At 42.4% G+C, this 18,788-nt stretch overlaps 2 protein-coding genes across 5 annotated transcripts in view; both read left to right on the top strand.

Annotated features, from left to right (window-relative positions):
- The window catches only part of ryr3 (ryanodine receptor 3), a 117,606-nt gene that overhangs the window by 87,243 nt on the left and 11,575 nt on the right, over positions 1–18,788 (top strand). For 2 of the 4 annotated variants that reach the window (XM_085373022.1, XM_085373020.1), the window contains 29 exons: positions 42–91; positions 173–233; positions 368–606; positions 922–1,003; positions 2,049–2,179; positions 2,338–2,456; positions 3,173–3,371; positions 3,973–4,067; positions 4,324–4,469; positions 4,689–4,776; positions 4,873–4,965; positions 10,575–10,742; positions 11,153–11,212; positions 11,309–11,443; positions 11,708–11,820; positions 12,793–12,889; positions 13,917–14,029; positions 14,264–14,315; positions 14,393–14,452; positions 14,541–14,640; positions 14,917–14,996; positions 15,100–15,176; positions 15,258–15,331; positions 16,272–16,286; positions 17,597–17,677; positions 17,819–17,907; positions 18,010–18,138; positions 18,237–18,341; positions 18,575–18,656. In XM_085373022.1, coding sequence (XP_085229148.1) covers positions 42–91; positions 173–233; positions 368–606; positions 922–1,003; positions 2,049–2,179; positions 2,338–2,456; positions 3,173–3,371; positions 3,973–4,067; positions 4,324–4,469; positions 4,689–4,776; positions 4,873–4,965; positions 10,575–10,742; positions 11,153–11,212; positions 11,309–11,443; positions 11,708–11,820; positions 12,793–12,889; positions 13,917–14,029; positions 14,264–14,315; positions 14,393–14,452; positions 14,541–14,640; positions 14,917–14,996; positions 15,100–15,176; positions 15,258–15,331; positions 16,272–16,286; positions 17,597–17,677; positions 17,819–17,907; positions 18,010–18,138; positions 18,237–18,341; positions 18,575–18,656 — 2,933 coding nt within the window. The remainder of the gene's footprint in view (positions 1–41; positions 92–172; positions 234–367; positions 607–921; positions 1,004–2,048; positions 2,180–2,337; positions 2,457–3,172; positions 3,372–3,972; positions 4,068–4,323; positions 4,470–4,688; positions 4,777–4,872; positions 4,966–10,574; positions 10,743–11,152; positions 11,213–11,308; positions 11,444–11,707; positions 11,821–12,792; positions 12,890–13,916; positions 14,030–14,263; positions 14,316–14,392; positions 14,453–14,540; positions 14,641–14,916; positions 14,997–15,099; positions 15,177–15,257; positions 15,332–16,271; positions 16,287–17,596; positions 17,678–17,818; positions 17,908–18,009; positions 18,139–18,236; positions 18,342–18,574; positions 18,657–18,788) is intronic. The other 2 variants (XM_085373024.1, XM_085373021.1) reach the window with 1 other exon arrangement.
- Positions 6,439–9,979, top strand: LOC146617361 (uncharacterized). The gene is made up of 3 exons (XM_085372793.1): positions 6,439–7,104; positions 7,183–7,405; positions 9,939–9,979. The coding sequence occupies exons 1-3, from the start codon at positions 6,439–6,441 to the stop codon at positions 9,977–9,979; spliced, it is 930 nt and encodes a 309-aa protein (XP_085228919.1).

Genomic DNA, 18,788 nt, shown 5'->3' with positions numbered 1-18,788 from the left:
ACATCTTCTTCAGTTTCGTTCTTACTTCCTTTCTTTTCCAGTCTGTTCTGTAAGCTGGCAGCTCTTGTCAGACACAGGATTTCTCTCTTTGGTAAGGTTGCTTCTGTTCATATGTTTGTGTGGCTTTTTGTTTGCAATCCTTTTGAGTATCTACATTAAATATATCCCACAGGAAGTGATTCAGCAATGATGGTGAGCTGTCTGCACATCCTTACTCACTCACTTGACACTAGGTAAGTGCGTATTACTTCATAAGACTTGTAATAAAGCTCAATAAAAGACACGCATGTATTATCTTTAAACCACTAACTCATAAAAAAAGTATTTTTGCATGCATACTAGCCTTTCTGTTCCCTCCTTCCTACAGAACAGTGATGAAGACTGGCTCGGAGCTGGTAAAAGTCGGGTTAAAGACTTTCTTTGAGAATGCAGCAGAAGACTTGGAGAAGCTGCTGGAGATGCTGAAACTGGGAAAGTTCATGCAATCCCGTGCCCAGATGAAGAGCGTCAGTCAAAGCATAAACTATGTGACAGTGGCACTGCTGCCTATCCTCACTGCCCTCTTTGAGCATATCAAAACATACGAGTTTGGAGTGGACTTGCTTTGTGAGTTTCCATGCTCAGTGTTTGCTGTTCTCGACTGTCTTTTTTTATAGTTTTTTTTCATACTGTAGTTATTTATCATAGTTAGCTAAGAGAAAAGTGAAAAGAATAAACAAAATACAGTTAAATACACCAAAAGCGAGATGGGAAATAGTTGATTTAGCCTTCTTTATATTCCCAGTTTGCACAGAATTCCTATTATATGGATTTTCTAATAGAAATATTCTAATATATTTTCCTATTTTTTGTACTGGTTTTCCCTCAAAGTTTCTCGTTTCTTTTTGCTGATGTTTAATGGATGCATGTTATTTGTTTCAGTGGATGACGTCCAGCTGTCTTGCTACAGAATTCTGACATGTTTGTACTCTCTGGGAACAGGAAAGAACTTGTTTGTGGAGAGGTAGGAGGCAAAACTTTTCTAATACAGAAAATCGGTATTATACACAGGTAAGTATGATATGGCTGACAAGATGTGCACTGTAAGATGGACCCACACACGCGATGGCTGTGTTCACAGTTCTCAGTTTTTATTGTCATGTACACACACAATGCCACAGTCTCTACTTAGCGCTGGTCTCAGCTCACACACACCATGCTCGTCTTTTGCTTCACTACGAAAAGAAACGACACTGTTATCATTCCAGTCGCTACCACCTGTGGCTTCACCTGCCTCCTGGCACCACCCCTCCCCTGCAGCTGAGCCCAGGACCACACCTTCACCACATGCACTTATTAAATACTTCATTGTTTAATGATGTACTTTGATTTATATGGCACATTTTATGGGAAAGGGCATCTGTTACAAAATTAAGGCAAAAATCAAGCCTACTGTTTAAGTTCAAGCTTCCATTAAACCAGTCTGATCCTCAATCTTGGAAGATCACCTGATCTTCAGTTCACATAAGCTGACACCTTTCTTTGGATCCAGTTGATAATTTCATAGCTCCTTTAGTCTGCCACAGCTGCTGGGCATCTGCAAGCCACTTTGCAACCCACCTCCACCCAAGGATCTCCTTTTCACTGTGTTTCTTCTGTAATCATTGTAGTGGTCTTGACTGAAATTATACATTTTTGTATTTTATATAGATCTACTTAAAATAGTAAATAACTAAATAAATAGAAATGGTTCCCCAAAACTAACATCTTAAAAAGCTGCTCTGAATGAGAAATTTTCAGCCAAGTCAAACTGTAAAAATAACAGCGGTGAAGTTTTAAAGTTTTTGACTGCAAACAGGGGAAAGGGGGGGGGGGGGGGAGTGTTTAAAAAACAAACAAACAAACAAACACAAGCCAAAAAATATGTCTTTGCCTATTTCCGGCACCTGTAAAATCTTCCACCTTGCTCTTGTACATTTTGACATTTGACTTGTCTTTATCTGTGTGCTTATTTTGCATAAGTAATATCACACTATGCAAATTTCCATGTTGATTTGTATCATAAATAGGCATCTGCCAGCACTGGGGGAGAGCCTGGCGACTCTGGTTGGAGCCATGCCCGTAGCTTTCCTGGAGCCTCATCTAAACGCTCACAACCCACTCTCAGTCTTCAACACCAAGACCCCTCGAGAGCGAGCCAGTAAGAATCTCCCTGATCCTCATTTTTATTTTAATTTGATTGTTATTATATAATGTCTTTTGATAAACATATACTATTATTAACTTGGCGGTTTTAAGAATGCCAGCTTTTAGATAGAATCTCTGTGATTAATCACAGCGATTGTTTTCCTGTTCTAGTCCTGAGTATGCCTGACACAGTGGAGGAGATGTGCCCAGAGATGCCTCGTCTTGACAAACTTCTCAAAGACGTCAATGATGTGTCAGAGTCTGGTGCTCGCTATAGTGACATGCCACAGGTCAGAAGAGTTTATGGGATATTAGTATTATTAAACAAACATCTGGATTATTTTTTTATTGCAACTGCTGACTACTTTTTTACTATTTAATTTGTAAAAATGTGTATACACACACACACACACACACACACACACACACACACACACACACACACACGTAGGAAAATATTTAGTATACACATCCAGAAATGCATACACTATTATATATTGTACATATATTTATTAGTTTCAGGTTGGCCATTCTTGTATTTTGCTCGTTTGTGTTGTTGTGTTTGCACATCTCTGTTGCTTGTGGGGCTCGCACACAAGAATTTCACTCGCATGTGCTGTGCCAGTGTGCCTGCACATGTGATGTGACAATAAAAGTGATTTGATTTGATTTGGTTTGACTTTACATGCTATTAGTTTGTATTATTGGAAGTGCTCAATTCAATGTGAAGTATAAAAGGTCAGGCCACTGGAAGTCAGGCCATCTCAGCCTCAGCTCCATTAATTTTGATTGTTATTATAGTTATTATAAGTGAAATAAAATATTAACTATCCTTTTAATCAACTGGTATTTTATTTAATATTACTGAATAAATGTAAAATACGACATACAAAAAACATAGCAAAAATATAAAATCAATTCTGGAAGCTGTGCATTGATAATCTCACTTATGTCACAGTACACACACTCTGATTCAGACATTCAGCCTTCTGCCCATTTGCTGCAGGTTATAGAGGTAATCCTTCCCATGCTGTGTAACTATCTGTCCTACTGGTGGGAGAAAGGTCCAGAGAACTCGCCCCCAGATACTCAGTGCTGCACCATGGTGACCTCTGAACACCTCAGCATCATTCTGGGAAATATCCTCAAGATCCTCAACAGCAACCTGGGCATTGATGATGCTCCTTGGATGAAGAGGATTGCCGGTAAGCCCCCAGTATTATTGTTAGAGAAGTCAGTAAATGTATTCCAGTCGCGGGATTCTAATAAGTTATTGAGTTATGGAGATGCTGTCTAACATCTTTTTTCCAGGGATCAAGGGATGACTTTTCACCTGTGTTCTTTAAAACTGTGACTCAGACCTTTTGCAAAAGCTGGCTTATTATTGTTTACAACTTGCATAGTTCTCACTTCTGTATAGCTGTATATCTCAGATTTCTGTAAAGTTATTTATTTCATATTCTGTATAGTTTTTCATATTTATATCCTGTACATAGCTTGTACTCACTACAGCCTGTACATACTTATAGTTATAGAATATTCACAACATACTTCATACCGTGTACATTATAACATACCATAATAGACCCATTTCTGTAATATACTTACATATCTATACTATTGCTAATATATATTGTAATATATCTATATCACTAAAGCACTTCTGGATGGATGCAAACTGCATTTCGTTGCCCTGTACCTGTGCATGTGCAATGACAATAAAGTTGAATTCTATTCTATTCTATTCTATTCTTGAAAATGTCAGTGTCTCAGCTGAGAAAATAATTTCCGGATGTTTATTCACAGTCTATTCTCAGCCAATCATCTGCAAAGCTGGAGCAGATCTGCTCAGAACCCATTTCCTGCACACACTGGATAAATTAAAGAAGAAGACGGTGAAGGTGAGCGCTTAAAATATACTGTACATGCTGTTGTAGTTGCACATTATATCCACTGTCAAGTGATGTCTGTGGTTCAAGTACTTTTTGTTTACTCAATTAATAGCTGCTGAAGTTGTGGTGTAAACATTCAGTAAATTTACATCCTTTTTGGAAAATAAAAATACTTCTTTGCTCAGAGAGAGGATGGAGAGAGGGGATTCTTATTGAAGATGTTCATACTAATAAACTGATTGTTGTTTATGCACTGCATATGCAGGTGGTGGCTGAAGAGGAGCTGCTGAAAGCTGACAGCAAAGGTGACAACCAGGAGGCAGAACTGCTCATCTTGGACGAGTTTGCTGTGCTCTGCAGGGACCTCTATGCTTTCTACCCCATCCTCATTCGTTATGTGGACAACAACAGGTGCAAAATATATACACGCTACTTCTTGACCATCTCTAAAATGCTATTTAGTGGATTTTAGTGATTTTGCAATTTTTATGTCAACATTCAATACACTGAGGGTTTTTTTTTGTTTGTTTGTTTTGCTTTGGGGTTTTTTGGTCCAGTCCTGCACAGATGTAATCTGACAAATATTAAGTCCTTCCAGCTAAACATGCTTCATGTCTTTGTCCACTCCAGGTCCAGGTGGCTGAAGGAGCCGGATGGAGACTCCACTGAGCTCTTTAGGATGGTGGCTGAGATCTTCATCCTCTGGTGCAAGTCACATGTAAGCCTCGCTGTCCAGTCTTTCATGATAATAGTTACAATACCAAGATTAACTCATTTATTCCAGTCACGTTATTTCTTTGTTCTCTGAATCCAGAACTTTAAGCGTGAGGAGCAAAACTTTGTGGTTCAGAATGAAATCAACAATTTGGGCTTCCTAACTGGTGAAGGCAAGACTAAGATGTCTAAGGTAAAGATGGGGATGTGGGTCTTTGACTTGCTCCTGTGTCAGAATGATTTGAAACTTGGTGTGAGAACAGCTTTAAAATATCTTTAGTTTTAATTTTGTATCACTCAGCTTCGGCTGAAACAAAGAAATCCAAAAAAGAGAGATGTAAAATGTAAAAAAGATTAGACACTAACTGATGCTCACAACAATATAACTGAATCTGATAAAGTAAGAAATGTCATTAAAAAAAAAAGAAAATATGAAATATTACTTAACATGCTATTATTGGACGAGATCCTACTATAGATTTAACTGATAATAAGAAAAATGTCATAAGGTCAGACTAACCAGATTTAATGAATAGCAAGTGTTCACAAATATTATTGCCTTGCTGAGAATGAACCATGTTAGAAGTCCTGATCAGATTTTATGGGTAATCAGATGATAATAATCATTCTTTGAGCTTCTTTTAATATGAATTCATAACATGAATATTTTTCATTCAAGACTCTTTCCTTTTAAGGAGGGACTTTATTATACTGTGATGTTAAAATTAAAGTTTTCACAGGACCATGCATCCTGTTAAAATCTCGATTCAACAACTTTCTTTTTCACAAGACTGTAGATGACCTTTGTCTTTATTCATGAGGGAGATAAAGGACAGTACATTTTAATCATCTCTGGGTTTAAGCTGAATTCATGTAGCTCTTCTTTCCTTTATAATATCAGCACTTTGGAAAAGCATAACCTGAATATCCTTTGTTGATGTTCCAATATCACAGGTTCTGCTAATGTAAAGAAAACTTATGTCACAGGCTGGGTCTCCGACCCAGCACTTTGAGCTTTCTTTGTATTGTTCTCATTTTTTGAGATGTTGTTAGTTTTGTGGTATTTCCTATTTGCCTTTAGTTTAGGCAGTTATTGTTCCTGGGTTTTCTGTTTGAGTTCTTGCATTATTCATCACGTATTTGGTATGTTAAGTTTGTATTGTCATGTCTAGTTTTAGTGTTTCCTGTTTTATTCTGACAGTGTCATGTGTTCTTTGGTCATTGTATTTAGTTTCACTCCTCCTGGTCCTGTCATTAGAGTCATGTCAGTCAGCTGTTTCCTCATGTGTCGCCACTTCCCCTGATCACCTCATGTCTGTATTTAAGCCTTTTGTTTTCTTCATGCCATTGTCAGTTCGTCTGTTTATTCTCACCAGAGTCATGGTCATAGTCATAGTCTTAGCCTGTTTATTTTCCACCTCGGTCATAGTTATAGTTTTTGGTCTTAGTACCTTTAGTGTTTTGTTTCTTAGTGTTTTGTCAGTTCAGTGTTTTGTTTCTTAGTGTTTTGCCTGTTTGCTTTGGTCTCTTGGTTCATTTCCTGCCGTCATCGCAATAAAGGTTCACTTTTCTGTTAATCATTACTATTCCTCGTCATCATCTGCTTTTGGGTCCTGTTTCCGCACACATCGGCGCACCCCGCCGTGACAGAACGAACTGACCAGTCATGGACCCAGCGGATTCTGCTCTCACCGAGTGTCTGGAGGAGACTGCTCGGATCCAAGCGATCCTCGACCGCTTCTTTACAGCGCCCAATTTGAAGAGCAAGCTAGTAATGATCAACGCTGCTGAAGCTATTATGGAGAGGGATCCCCGCCTTCTCCAGCTCCCGGACTCACCTGCCATCGTTGATGCCTTTACGAGGATAAAGGAGATGCTGCAGGCCCAGGGACTGTCGAGTCAGGAAATGGCTTCCAGCACCCACCAGTCACAACAACCCCACAATCAGTCATCTCCATTGCTGCCTCCAGAACCTGAGTGTGTTCGTGTCGGTTCGCTGAGATTCGCCGCAGCGTCACCACCTCTCAGCTCACCAGTTTCCACGCCCTCATCACAGTCTCGCCATACTCCTGTCACAGTTCAGCGCGAGGAAGCGCCGCACACCATAGACTTGGACGACGACGAGCGCCAGTCTATATTCTGCGCTCTCTTGGAGGAGGAGCTCCGGTGGAAGCCGTGGCTCATTCCGGAGCACGAGCACTCTTTCCGGGGAACTCGACTGGCTCTCGGGGGACCTCGGAGTTACCAGGGACTTCCACCCATCGCTCCGCCGTCTTCCACTCCTAAGAAAAAGCGGCGTGCGCGCCACCGACGCTCCGTATCACAAACGCAAGTGAGTGATTACATTTTGGCTCCTCATGTTTTCTCTCAGGAAGTTGTTGAAATTGACACTACTTTTCCGGTTAATGAGCCCGGCTATACAGAGACTGTTTGCCCTGGAAAAGCTAGCCATCAGGCTCAGCTAAGCTGCTGTGGGACTGCTATCCAGGCCGGTTTGGAGCCGGAGACGGAGGTACAGCTGGTGCAGCCAATTTCAGTGTCAGCCGGAGGGCCCGGGGAGCCCGTCCGGCCTCATGTTTCGTCTGCTGGAGGTTCAGGAGAACCCAGCCAGCTTCATGCTTCATCTGCTGGAGGTTCAGGAGAACCCAGCCAGCCTCATGTTTCGTTTGCTGGAGGTTCAGGAGAACCCAGCCAGCTTCATGCTTCGTCTGCTGGAGGTTCAGAAGAATCCAGCCAGCTTCATGCTTCATTTGCTGGAGGTTCAGGAGAACCCAGCCAGCTTCATGTCTCGTCTGCTGGAGGTTCGAGAGAACCCAGCCAGCTTCATGTCTCGTCTGCTGGAGGTTCGGGAGAACCCAGCCAGCTTCATGTCTCGTCTGCTGAAGGTTCAGGAGAACCACATCAGCCTCGCCATGTCCGGCCTCAAGCCACGTCTGCTGGCGGGCCCGAGGAGCCCGTCCAGCCTCACGCCACGTCTGCTGGCGGGCCCGAGGAGCCCGTCCAGCATCACGCCACGTCTGCTGGCGGGCCCGAGGAGCCCGTCCAGCCTCACGCCACGTCTGCTGGCGGGCCCGAGGAGCCCGTCCAGCCTCACGCCACGTCTGCTGGCGGGCCCGAGGAGCTCGTTCAGCCTCACGCTTCGTCAGCTGGAGGGCCTGAGGAGCCCGTCTGGCCACCTTCTGCTTCACCACCTGTGGCTGCCTCACTGTCACCTGGTTCTGCCTCTGCTACGCCAGGACCAGCTCCGGTCTGTGCTTCGCCCGGTCCAGCTCCAGCCTGTGCTTCGTCAGCCGCAGCTCCAGCCTGTGCTTCGTCAGCTGCAGCCTCAGAGCCTTCATCCTCGCCCGGTCCGGCCTCTGCATCAGCTGCTCCTGCTCCACCTGGTCCGGCTCCGGCTTCAGCCTCAGAGTCTTCGTCCTCGTCCTCGTCTGGTCCGGCCTCGTCAGAGTCTTCGTCCTCGTCTGGCCCGGCCTCGTCAGAGTCTTCGTCCTCGTCTGGCCCGGCCTCGTCAGAGTCTTCGTCCTCGTCTGGTCCGGCCTCGTCAGAGTCTTCGTCCTCGTCTGGCCCGGCCTCGTCAGAGTCTTCAGCCTCGCCTGGTCCGGCCTCTGCCTGTGCTTCAGCCTCGCCTGGTCCGGCCTCTGCCTGTGCTTCAGCCTCGCCTGGTCCGGCCTCTGCCTGTGCTTCTGCTACGCCTGGTCCGGCCTCTGCCTGTGCTTCAGCGTCACCTGGTCCGGCCTCAGCCTCTGCTTTAGCGTCACCTGGTCCTGTGCCCTCCAAGCCTCGGCCGGTACGCCTGACACTTGGGCGCCGCCGACGCCTTCCGCACGGCCGGCCACCTGAACTGTTTCTACGCCGTTGCCGTCCGCACGGTCGGCCGCCTGAACTGTTTCTACGCCGTTGCCGTCCGCACGGTCGGCCGCCTGAACTGTTTCTATGCCGTTGCCGTCCGCACGGTCGGCCGCCTGAACGGTTTCCATGTCGCCACCTTTGCCGTCCGCACGGTCGGCCCCCTGAACGGTTTCCATGTCGCCACCATTGCCGTCCGCACGGACGGCCCCCGGAACTGTTCGACCATGGACTTCTGTGCCGTCGGCCTCCGGGCCGGCCCCCTGATCACATGAACTATGATTTTCTGGACCGTCACCCTCCGGGTCGGCCCCCTGAGGAGTCATGAACTGTTCCCTGCGCTCCTGTGATTTTGATGGACGTTTTGTTTTTGGTTTTTTTTTGGCCTTGTTTCTGGCCCTCCGTCCTGGACCCCCACCGCCCGCCCTTGGTGGGTTGTTTTTGGTTTTGTTTTTCGAGGTTTTAGGGCGTCTGGAATCCGCCCTTGAGGGGGGGGCTCTGTCACAGGCTGGGTCTCCGACCCAGCACTTTGAGCTTTCTTTGTATTGTTCTCATTTTTTGAGATGTTGTTAGTTTTGTGGTATTTCCTATTTGCCTTTAGTTTAGGCAGTTATTGTTCCTGGGTTTTCTGTTTGAGTTCTTGCATTATTCATCACATATTTGGTATGTTAAGTTTGTATTGTCATGTCTAGTTTTAGTGTTTCCTGTTTTATTCTGACAGTGTCATGTGTTCTTTGGTCATTGTATTTAGTTTCACTCCTCCTGGTCCTGTCATTAGATTCATGTCAGTCAGCTGTTTCCTCATGTGTCGCCACTTCCCCTGATCACCTCATGTCTGTATTTAAGCCTTTTGTTTTCTTCATGCCATTGTCAGTTCGTCTGTTTATTCTCACCAGAGTCATGGTCATAGTCATAGTCTTAGCCTGTTTATTTTCCACCTCGGTCATAGTTATAGTTTTTGGTCTTAGTACCTTTAGTGTTTTGTTTCTTAGTGTTTTGCCTGTTTGCTTTGGTCTCTTGGTTCATTTCCTGCCGTCATCGCAATAAAGGTTCACTTTTCTGTTAATCATTACTATTCCTCGTCATCATCTGCTTTTGGGTCCTGTTTCCGCACACATCGGCGCACCCCGCCGTGACAACTTACTTGAACAAGCACTTTATTATGTTTTTAATCGCCCCTTTAACACATGCTGAACAAGACAAATATGCAAATGTGAGCTGTTTTATGAATCAACTCAGTGAGTTCACACCCCTAAATTCACACCTACGCTAGGTTTACATTTGACATTTTTGTCGTAATAAAGTCTCTTAAAAATCTAGATGATGACAGCGTGTCGTCCAGCAGCCTCTCAACCAGCTGACACAGAGAGAGTTCGATGTTTATTTGTTTTGGCTGAGCATTTGATTTATTGGTACTCTGAGTGTCTTGGTTCAATTCTCACAGAAGAATTTTTTTTAAATTTTTTTTAAAGCTTCTCACCTTTTGAAGGACTCTGCTTGCTAAATGATTTATGGTGAAAGACTCCACTTTGGTCCCTTCGGTTGTGATTCATCTTTTTGAATGGTTTGTAGGTGAAACACCTTTTGCCCCCTTATTATAAAATGACTTAAATGTGATTTGAGAACCTGGTTGATCTATTCCGTTTTTTCCCTTACTTTTTGCTCTGTCTGTCTGTCTGTCTGCGTACGCATGCGTGCGCGCACACACACACTTTAAGAATTGATGCTCATATTAATCAGTATGTGGAAGTCCATGCGAGTAAAAAGCTCAGGTGTCAAACTGATCTAAACTCTCAATTTTCAAGAACTTTAATAATGACAATAAAGAAAATGTTAAGAGGAAAGGTATGTTTAAGGTCAAGGTAAATAATCATTATTTTTATAGTCTCTGATTACCTTCAGCTCTCACATTAGTCATCTTATGTTATGTCTCTTATATTTTCTTAACCTCTGTAGACAGGTGGGGACCAGGAGAGGAAACACAAGCTCCGACGTGGTGAATACTACTCCATTCAAACGTCTCTAATTGTAGCCGCCCTGAAGAAGATGCTACCCATCGGCCTTAACATGTGCACCCCAGGAGACCAGGAGCTCGTCTCTTTGGCCAAGATACGCTACAGCCTGGTGAGCTGACAAAATAGGACCTGGAACAAAGAATTTTAGATCACAGCATCTGTAGGGACGGCGTGCAGAGGTCCACATATACATGTCTGTTATGTTAGATCATAGATGACTTTAATGAAGTTGCAAGTCCAAAAAAATATGGAATACTATGAAGTGCAACTTGCTCTCATCACTGGTAGGTCTACAGGTAGAGTGTAGTCTGTGCATCCATCTTTAAGATGATGATAGATGGTCAGTCAGTTTGGTCTTTTTTTTCCCATCAGCACTGCAGTCATCATACTTTGACACTTTCTTTCATAGGTGCACTTCTCTCAGGCTGGTGTGCTTTCTTTTGCATTGCACAAATAATCTGATGTTTTAATTAAATGAAGAAATATTTTAATAACACCACATTGCATGTCCCTTCATAGAAAGACACAGATGATGAGGTGAAGGAGCATTTGCGTCAGAATCTCCATCTCCAGGACAAGGTAAGATTGGTTCCAGTAGATTAGGTAATAAAACTGTTGATTTCATGTGCTTTTTTTTATTAGTCTTTTTTTAAATGATTGATTTTGGTGTTGTAGTCTGATGACCCAGCGGTCCAGTGGCAGATGAACCTGTACAAAGATGTTGTGGTGAAGAGCGAGGAACCAGCAAACCCAGAGCATACAGTGGACAGAGTCCAGAGCATCTCTGCTGCAGTCTTCCATCTGGAGCAGGTAAAAACATATTGACTGTTCACTACCGGACATTGACATGTTCTAGAATATTTAGTCATTTCAGTTTTTCAAATACCATTTTATTTCTTTGTGCAGCTAGCTTACTCACTGCTTTTGTCATTAACCTTCTGGACATTTTTTTTCCCTATATTCTTTTACAATAAATTGAATTGTGGTTGTAGAATAATCCCAGTCTTAAAGGGTAGTTAAAAAGCTATGTGTAGCGTCCTTGTATAGTCACAAATGTCTACTATCCTCTTTTAGGTGGAGCAACCACTTAGGAATAAAAAGTGTGTGTGGCAGAAGCTGCTATCGAAACAGCGTAAACGTGCTGTAGTGGCTTGTTTCCGCATGGCTCCACTCTACAATTTACCCAGGTGAGTTAAAAAACAAACAAACACCTGCAACATTTCAGACAACGCAAAAAATGTCAATATCTAAATATTGGCATTCTCTATTTAAATAAACCAGTTAAGACATTGTCTTGTCTCAATCTAACCGTACATAACAAGCGATCACCAAATAGCCGTGGGAGGGTGGGCTCATTTTTCTTTTCTTGACTGTGTGCCCATGTAAAACCCCTCATCACCTCCCTAATGACATTCTCTCCTCTGTGTTGTTTTCTTGCATAACACTACCTCATCCTCCCTCAGATACAAAATTAATAATTACTTCCTGAATGGCTATCGGGAGGTTTGGCTGGAAAGGGCATTCAAAGCCTCCAGCTTTGACCGCCTGTTCTCCCTGCTGACGGTAAAGTGAAACTACGGGGTGAATGCTTCATCTGTTCAACCTCCCCCCTTCATCCACCAGGCTGTGGACCGATCTCTGCCTAGCAATCAACTGTCTCTGCACTGTTGATTCTGATTGGTCAGCTAGAATGAGCCTGAGAATTGAGTGAAACAAGCTTTATTGGAAAGTGGAAATGCACTGCAAGCCGCAGGCCTCTGTTTCATTTCAGGTGAACCCTAAAGGAAGCAATGAAGAAAGGAGAGAAGAAGAAAGGCAGAAAGAAATATATCAGTCTTGATTTTGTTAAGTTGATCAGCTGGTTTCCAACATTATGATTAGTTTCATTAAGATAAGAAAACAAAAACCCTCCTAAAGTGTGCATGCTCCTTTGACGAGGTAACTGCAGGTATTTTAGAGACCAAACATGACCAGTCAGAAGAGTCAGTGGATCCCACATTGACCAATCACCACCCTGCCTGAAATGCACTTCCTGTAATCCCTTCCTCCTCCCAACATCTCTCCTTCCTGTCTCCACCAAAAACTCACCAGAACCTACCCTAATGCCACTCTTACCTTCCCCTACCCCCCTTCATTCCTCCCCACCTCCCCCTCCTCAGGCATCGTGCTATCAACTTCTTCATCCCGGCCTATGAGAGACTTTGGATAGAGGCAGAGGAGTACTCCTTTGAGGAGAAGCTAGTTCAGGATCTGGCAGTAAGTACTGGGCTAGCCTTGGCCTCGCCCCATGTGCCCTGCGTTGGCACCCCTCTGCCAGTCCTGTCTGCCGAATGCTTCTTTAGCTCTGCACCTGTTGAGCCATGGGAGCGCGCCCGGGTGGGGACCTCGCCCAAAGCACCCAGGGTCACCCGCTCTAGGCGCGCAAAACCCTTCAAACAGAGGTCCGTCAGGGGTCAGAGGCTGCATGATCAACTCAGGAGACACAGGGCCAGCTCCGGCACTCACAGCTCTAGAAAAGCAGGCTATGCCTTTCTGACAGCAGTGGTAAGGAGGGCCTTTCACTACAATAGGAGACTGTCACTAGCTGTTTGGCTGTCCGATCTGGATCCAACCCATCAGTTGTCGTTTTGCTGTACTCTGTAAGTCTGTAGTGTGAGTGTGAAGGTGAAATTCCAGTACTTTCTGTGGCCGTGACATCAGTGGCATGCTCGCGTAGTCATGTGAAGATCACATTTCATATTAGATCTTGCAGATGTGCAGCAAATTCATAAAAAAAAAAAGGTTTCTCGCTGATTAAAGCTTTAAATACATGATGATTAGATTATAATCTGTTCCTTTCGGACGATTATTAATTTATTGTCAGTTTTATTTGACCAAACTGTCAGATTAGTTTGGGCTCTCGAAGACTGTGTGGTTTTGACAGTCCCTCTTTGTTAGGCTCCTTTGCCGTCTGGATCATTCCCCATGTTCAAATTCATATCACCCAACGGCTTACTGCTTGCATCTGTTTGCTGCAACATGCATGCATTTGAAAACGTGTTCCAACTCTGTTGTTCATGAGTCACTCTTAACGTCTTGTCCTATTCATGGATTACCAGGACCGAAAAAATCAAAATCATCTGCATGCTGGTACTGGGTGAATGTTAACAACTCATTTCAGTGTTTTGGACAAATGCGTGAAAGTGTCAGTGAGTTTGCAAAGATGTCAGTGAATCAAAGGTCTCGTGCATTGAGTAGTAAGCAGCTGCGATTTGAGCAGAGCTAATAGTTCACTCCTGTGCAGAAAACACCAATGAAGATTGTGGAGGAGGAGGAAGAGGAGGTGGCTGAGATCCAGCCCGACCCTCTCCACCAACTCATTCTGCACTTCAGCCACAATGCTCTGACAGAAAGAAGGTGAGATGGTTATGACTCTGCTTTTAAGCAATTAGCAAACTTTTTTTAATCACTTCCAGAGCACATATTACATATTTTGCCCCGTGGCCTGTTTTAATTTTTGTGTATCCAAGTTTGTGAGGTAGCTGCTGTGATAATTGTCTAACATTTAATCAATATCAATTTGTCCGTTTTGTGTACTTTAACCAGCAGAATATATGATATTAACACAACATGACTTTATTTTTTTCTCAGTCACTTGGAAGAAGATCCTTTGTATATTGCGTATGCAGACATGATGGCAAAGGTAGTGTTCTTTCAAATTTAATTCATCAATTATCAGCAAATGAAATCAAACCCTGAAGCGAGCCTTTGTGTTCTCAGAGCTGTGCAGAGGATGAGGAAGAAGAAGAAGAGGAAGAAGGGAAAGAAAAGACATTCGAGGTACCCTGGTGGGGGCTTGTAGGAAAGGTGGTCAGTCTCCTTAAAATGTAGCTTTCCTCATTACTGTATGTGTGTGTTCGTCCCTCAGGAGAAGGAGATGGAAAAGCAGAAGATCCTTTATCAGCAGGCGAGGCTGCACGCTCGTGGCGCTGCTGAAATGGTGCTGCAGATGATCAGCTCCAGTAAAGGTAATGATCTGTTTCTTACTCAGCTACGCAGCTGATTTACTGTTGTGTCCGAAGCAGTGTTACAGCAGAAAATGGTTGCTCTTAATCCTCTGAGGTCTAAGTTGTCCTCCTTGTCTTCTCCATTTAAGTTTTTCATGCCTTATTTTTACCTGTTTGTGATCTGTAAAGCACTTTGTAACTATATTTAGAGAAGTGCGTGCTTGTATTTGTTTGTAGAGATTATGAATTACCTTAACTGGCTGCTTTTTGTTTTTTATCTTAAATTTTTGCTATCAGGTCGTCTGGGCCCCATGGTGACCTGCACCCTCAAACTGGGCATCTCCATCCTAAATGGAGGCAACGTGCAAGTTCAGCAGGTGAGGTCATTCTGCACTGTGTGTACATACCGCCAGTTTATGACTTTAATTTCCCATTTCATTTTTTTGACAAGACTGTAATGCTTTACTTCACCCATCGCAGAAAATGCTCAATTACTTGAAAGAAAAAAGAGATGCAGGCTTTTTCAAGAGTCTTTCAGGACTAATGCAGTCCTGCAGGTCGGTACTATGATATTATTCTTCCTGGAAACAAACGCATGATTCATATGCTCATATTTGATTTTGAGGTTCTTCTCCTAGTGTCCTGGACTTGAATGCATTTGAGAGACAGAACAAAGCAGAAGGACTCGGCATGGTGACAGAGGAAGGTTCTAGTAAGTGAAGTGGACTTTCATTAGATGCATTGTGTGACATCTACTTTGTTTTCTCTTTCAAACTCCATATTTGTGGACGGTTTCTCTTGAGGTTCTCAGAGTAGACGCCTGCTGCTGAAACACCTGATATTATCCTTGATTACACCCAACAGAAGATTATACCCTTCCCCACCCCTCAATGAACTAATGCTGAACCATGCCAACTTTAACATCAGCATCTATTGAAAGCTCTTAATTAATGCTAATTCATAGTTTCTGTATGGCCTTTGAAATCAAAATTTAATTGCTATGGATGTAAATTTTGATTAATAGAAATAGTTTGCTGCTTGTCAGTGTGGTGTCTTTAATGTCTTTTTTTGCAGTAATCAAAGTACAAGTAAATTACATTTGTATATATATTTTTGGACTTTATACAGTGGAAGATATGGGATTATATTGGGTTACTGTATGGGTTTCTTAATGAAGGTTAGGTTAAGTAAAAATATTTAGTCTTAGAGGACATGGTCCAGCATTAAAACAAGACCTATCATCTCTCTCTAACTTCCAACAAAAGCACTCTTCACTTGATGCTTCTCACATCAAACGTCTGTTTGTTCATCATTCAGTTCTCTGCTAAACATTTCCACTGAGTTCTGTGTTTAACAGTTCACTGTTACTACTCGTGTCTGTTAACGTTACAAACTTTTCACCATGACTGAATTCTTATTTGGTCCTCATCTTATTAGATGGTACATAGAAATAACCCAGGCCTATGATTTTTATTTTTTTTCTTTCTCCCCATCAGAAAACAAATTTCTTTTTAATTGCATGTCTTTGTTTTTCACTAGTAGCTGATATATTCATATCTCTTGGTATTGTAACTCAATGTCCTCTCTTTTTGCTTATGTCTTCGTGTATTGTTCGTCTCCTTCCTGTCATTTTAAAAACCCATCGATGGCAGTCCACACTGAGCGGGGTAAATAGCAAATTTAGATCATGCTGATATGGCTATGCTTTCACCCTGAATGTCCCCTCCATATCTGTGGTCCATACTCCTTGCTTTATATGGTACCCAGCCCTGCCCTTCCCCAGATGCCTATAGGGAGACACTGTGCATGCCAACTGTTAGAGTACACAGAAAGTGGATCTTCAGAATCCACTGACTGTCCTTTTCTGTGATATTTGTTCCCATTCCCTTCATGTTAACATTTACTAATGCAAATCCTATTACTGATGCTCAAATATGTCAGTCTAAGGCTATCAGTGCCACTTCCAAAGGGTTTGACTTGAAGGTCTGTGGATCATTCCACAGCCTTAAAAAGCTTTGTCTTGCTTTCTACTTGGGGCCTATTTCACAAAGCTGGTTATGATACAGATGTTTAACTTTCACATGGTTTTATATGCTTAAAGAACTGTACTGTGCTCATTTCATATAGCTCTGTTGACTAGCTGATTTTTAAAGTAAATTAGGTAATCCCGTCGGTCCGCTCTTTGTCAGGCCCAGTCATGGCCTGCATGTGAAAGTTATCAGGCTTCCTCCAGCTTATGGAAATGTCCTAGTGTTTCACTGTTGTTTAAGGAAAGAGCATTTTTACAAAAAAAAAAAAAAAAAGCACTTTGGATTCAGTTTTGAATCTGCAATCTAAAGGCCCCAGACTTCAAAATGTTTGGAACATGAAACCTGTCCTGCTTGCGTCATATTAATTGCTTTTGAGGGGAGATTCACATATTATTAGTATTATTGTTATTATTGTTATTATTCCTTCTCATGTTGAAATAAAAAGGTAATGCTTTATAATAAGGTTCTTGTATTAAGTGTTAGTTAATGTATAATAAGATGCTTGTAACTCCTGACAGAATGATTATTAACATTATGCAACCCAAATTAACCACCTTTTACAGTGTATGCGTTGTTTTTTTAAGTTAGCTTTTATTATTTTATGTCTAATTTATTAAGAACATAGTGGACAGAATGACAGAGCTATGAAAAGCATTATTAATAAGTTAATAATAATATATTTACTAACCTTGTAAGCCATTGTTCTCACATTAAATGCAACAGTTGCAAAGAAAACATAGTTGGCTATTAAGTTCATAGTTTATAATACATTATTATATGTTATTGTTTAGTATGCTATGTATATAACATCTTATTAACATCTTAAGAAGGACTTATAAGAGCCTTACTGCTGTTAACTAACACTTATTACAAGGACTGCAATATGAAGTGTTACCAGTAAGTATTGCAGAGTTTCAGCTGTGTTCACCAAAATATTTCCTCTCAAGGCTCCAAGGTGCTACAGAATGATGAGTTTACTAAAGATCTTTTCCGGTTTTTGCAACTTCTGTGCGAGGGCCACAATGGAGGTGAGGCCCTCTTTGAGTTTATTCCAAATTTCTATTCCAAATTTCATCGGAAACACAAGAGTTTGTTTGCACAAGTTTAGTTTATTGCACCGGTTTTACAAAAAAGCATCGAGGCGTTGAGAATATTTGTTCATCTTTCAGATTTCCAGAATTTTCTGAGAACCCAAACTGGAAACACAACCACAGTCAACATCATTATCAGCACTGTGGACTATCTGCTCCGTCTTCAGGTGATTAAAGCACAAAACTGAGGGCTGGATCCATCTTTAGTATGATCGTCACCATCTTTATTGCGTTTGTTTGACCTGTTTCTCACTGTGGTTCTCCTTCAGGAATCTATCAGTGACTTCTACTGGTACTACTCTGGCAAAGAAGTAATTGATGAAACTGGAAAGCGAAACTTTTCCAAAGCGTTATCTGTAGCAAAGCAGATATTTAACTCGCTGACTGAGTACATCCAGGTAAGATGCTGATCTCTCGCTCAGCACTGTTGAGTTTGTCAAGTCGGGATTAAAATATTTCATGATGTTTTTTTCTTCACTGTATTTTTTTCCTGCAGGGTCCATGTATTGGGAACCAGCAGAGTTTAGCACACAGCAGACTGTGGGATGCAGTGGTGGGCTTCTTGCATGTTTTCGCCAACATGCAGATGAAGCTGTCTCAGGTATGATGCAACTTGTACAATTGTAACAGGCTAATAGACTTTCTCATTTCTGTGAGGAGGTGCATCGCTAAGTAGAGCATTGCAGCCACAGCATGTAGTTTGTTTTGTAGCAGAAAACATGTCATTTCTTATTATGATACTTACATACAGTATGCCATAACACCAAACATTGCGTGCAAATGGCTAATTGCTTAAGACAAACCACTGAATGATAGTTGACCATGTACTTGTAGGATGCCAGTCAAATTGAGCTGCTGAAAGAACTGATGGACTTACAGAAAGACATGGTGGTCATGCTGCTGTCTCTGCTTGAGGGTAAGAGCCTGAAGTTTTAATGTAATTTTGGAGAAAATACCAAAAACAGAAAAAAATAATTGGGCTTTAAAGACTAAATACACATGTACAAAAAAAGTTGTCTTTTAAGTACATATGTCATTGTCTTTGTGT

The sequence above is a fragment of the Diplotaxodon limnothrissa genome, linkage group LG15 (genome assembly GCF_057381915.1).
Source record: "Diplotaxodon limnothrissa isolate DT_005_m linkage group LG15, D_limnothrissa_male_GT1.1, whole genome shotgun sequence".
Taxonomy (NCBI): Eukaryota; Metazoa; Chordata; class Actinopteri; order Cichliformes; family Cichlidae; genus Diplotaxodon; species Diplotaxodon limnothrissa.
The sequence above is the reverse complement of the archived record's forward strand: the minus strand, read 5'-3'. Positions and strand labels throughout refer to the sequence as shown.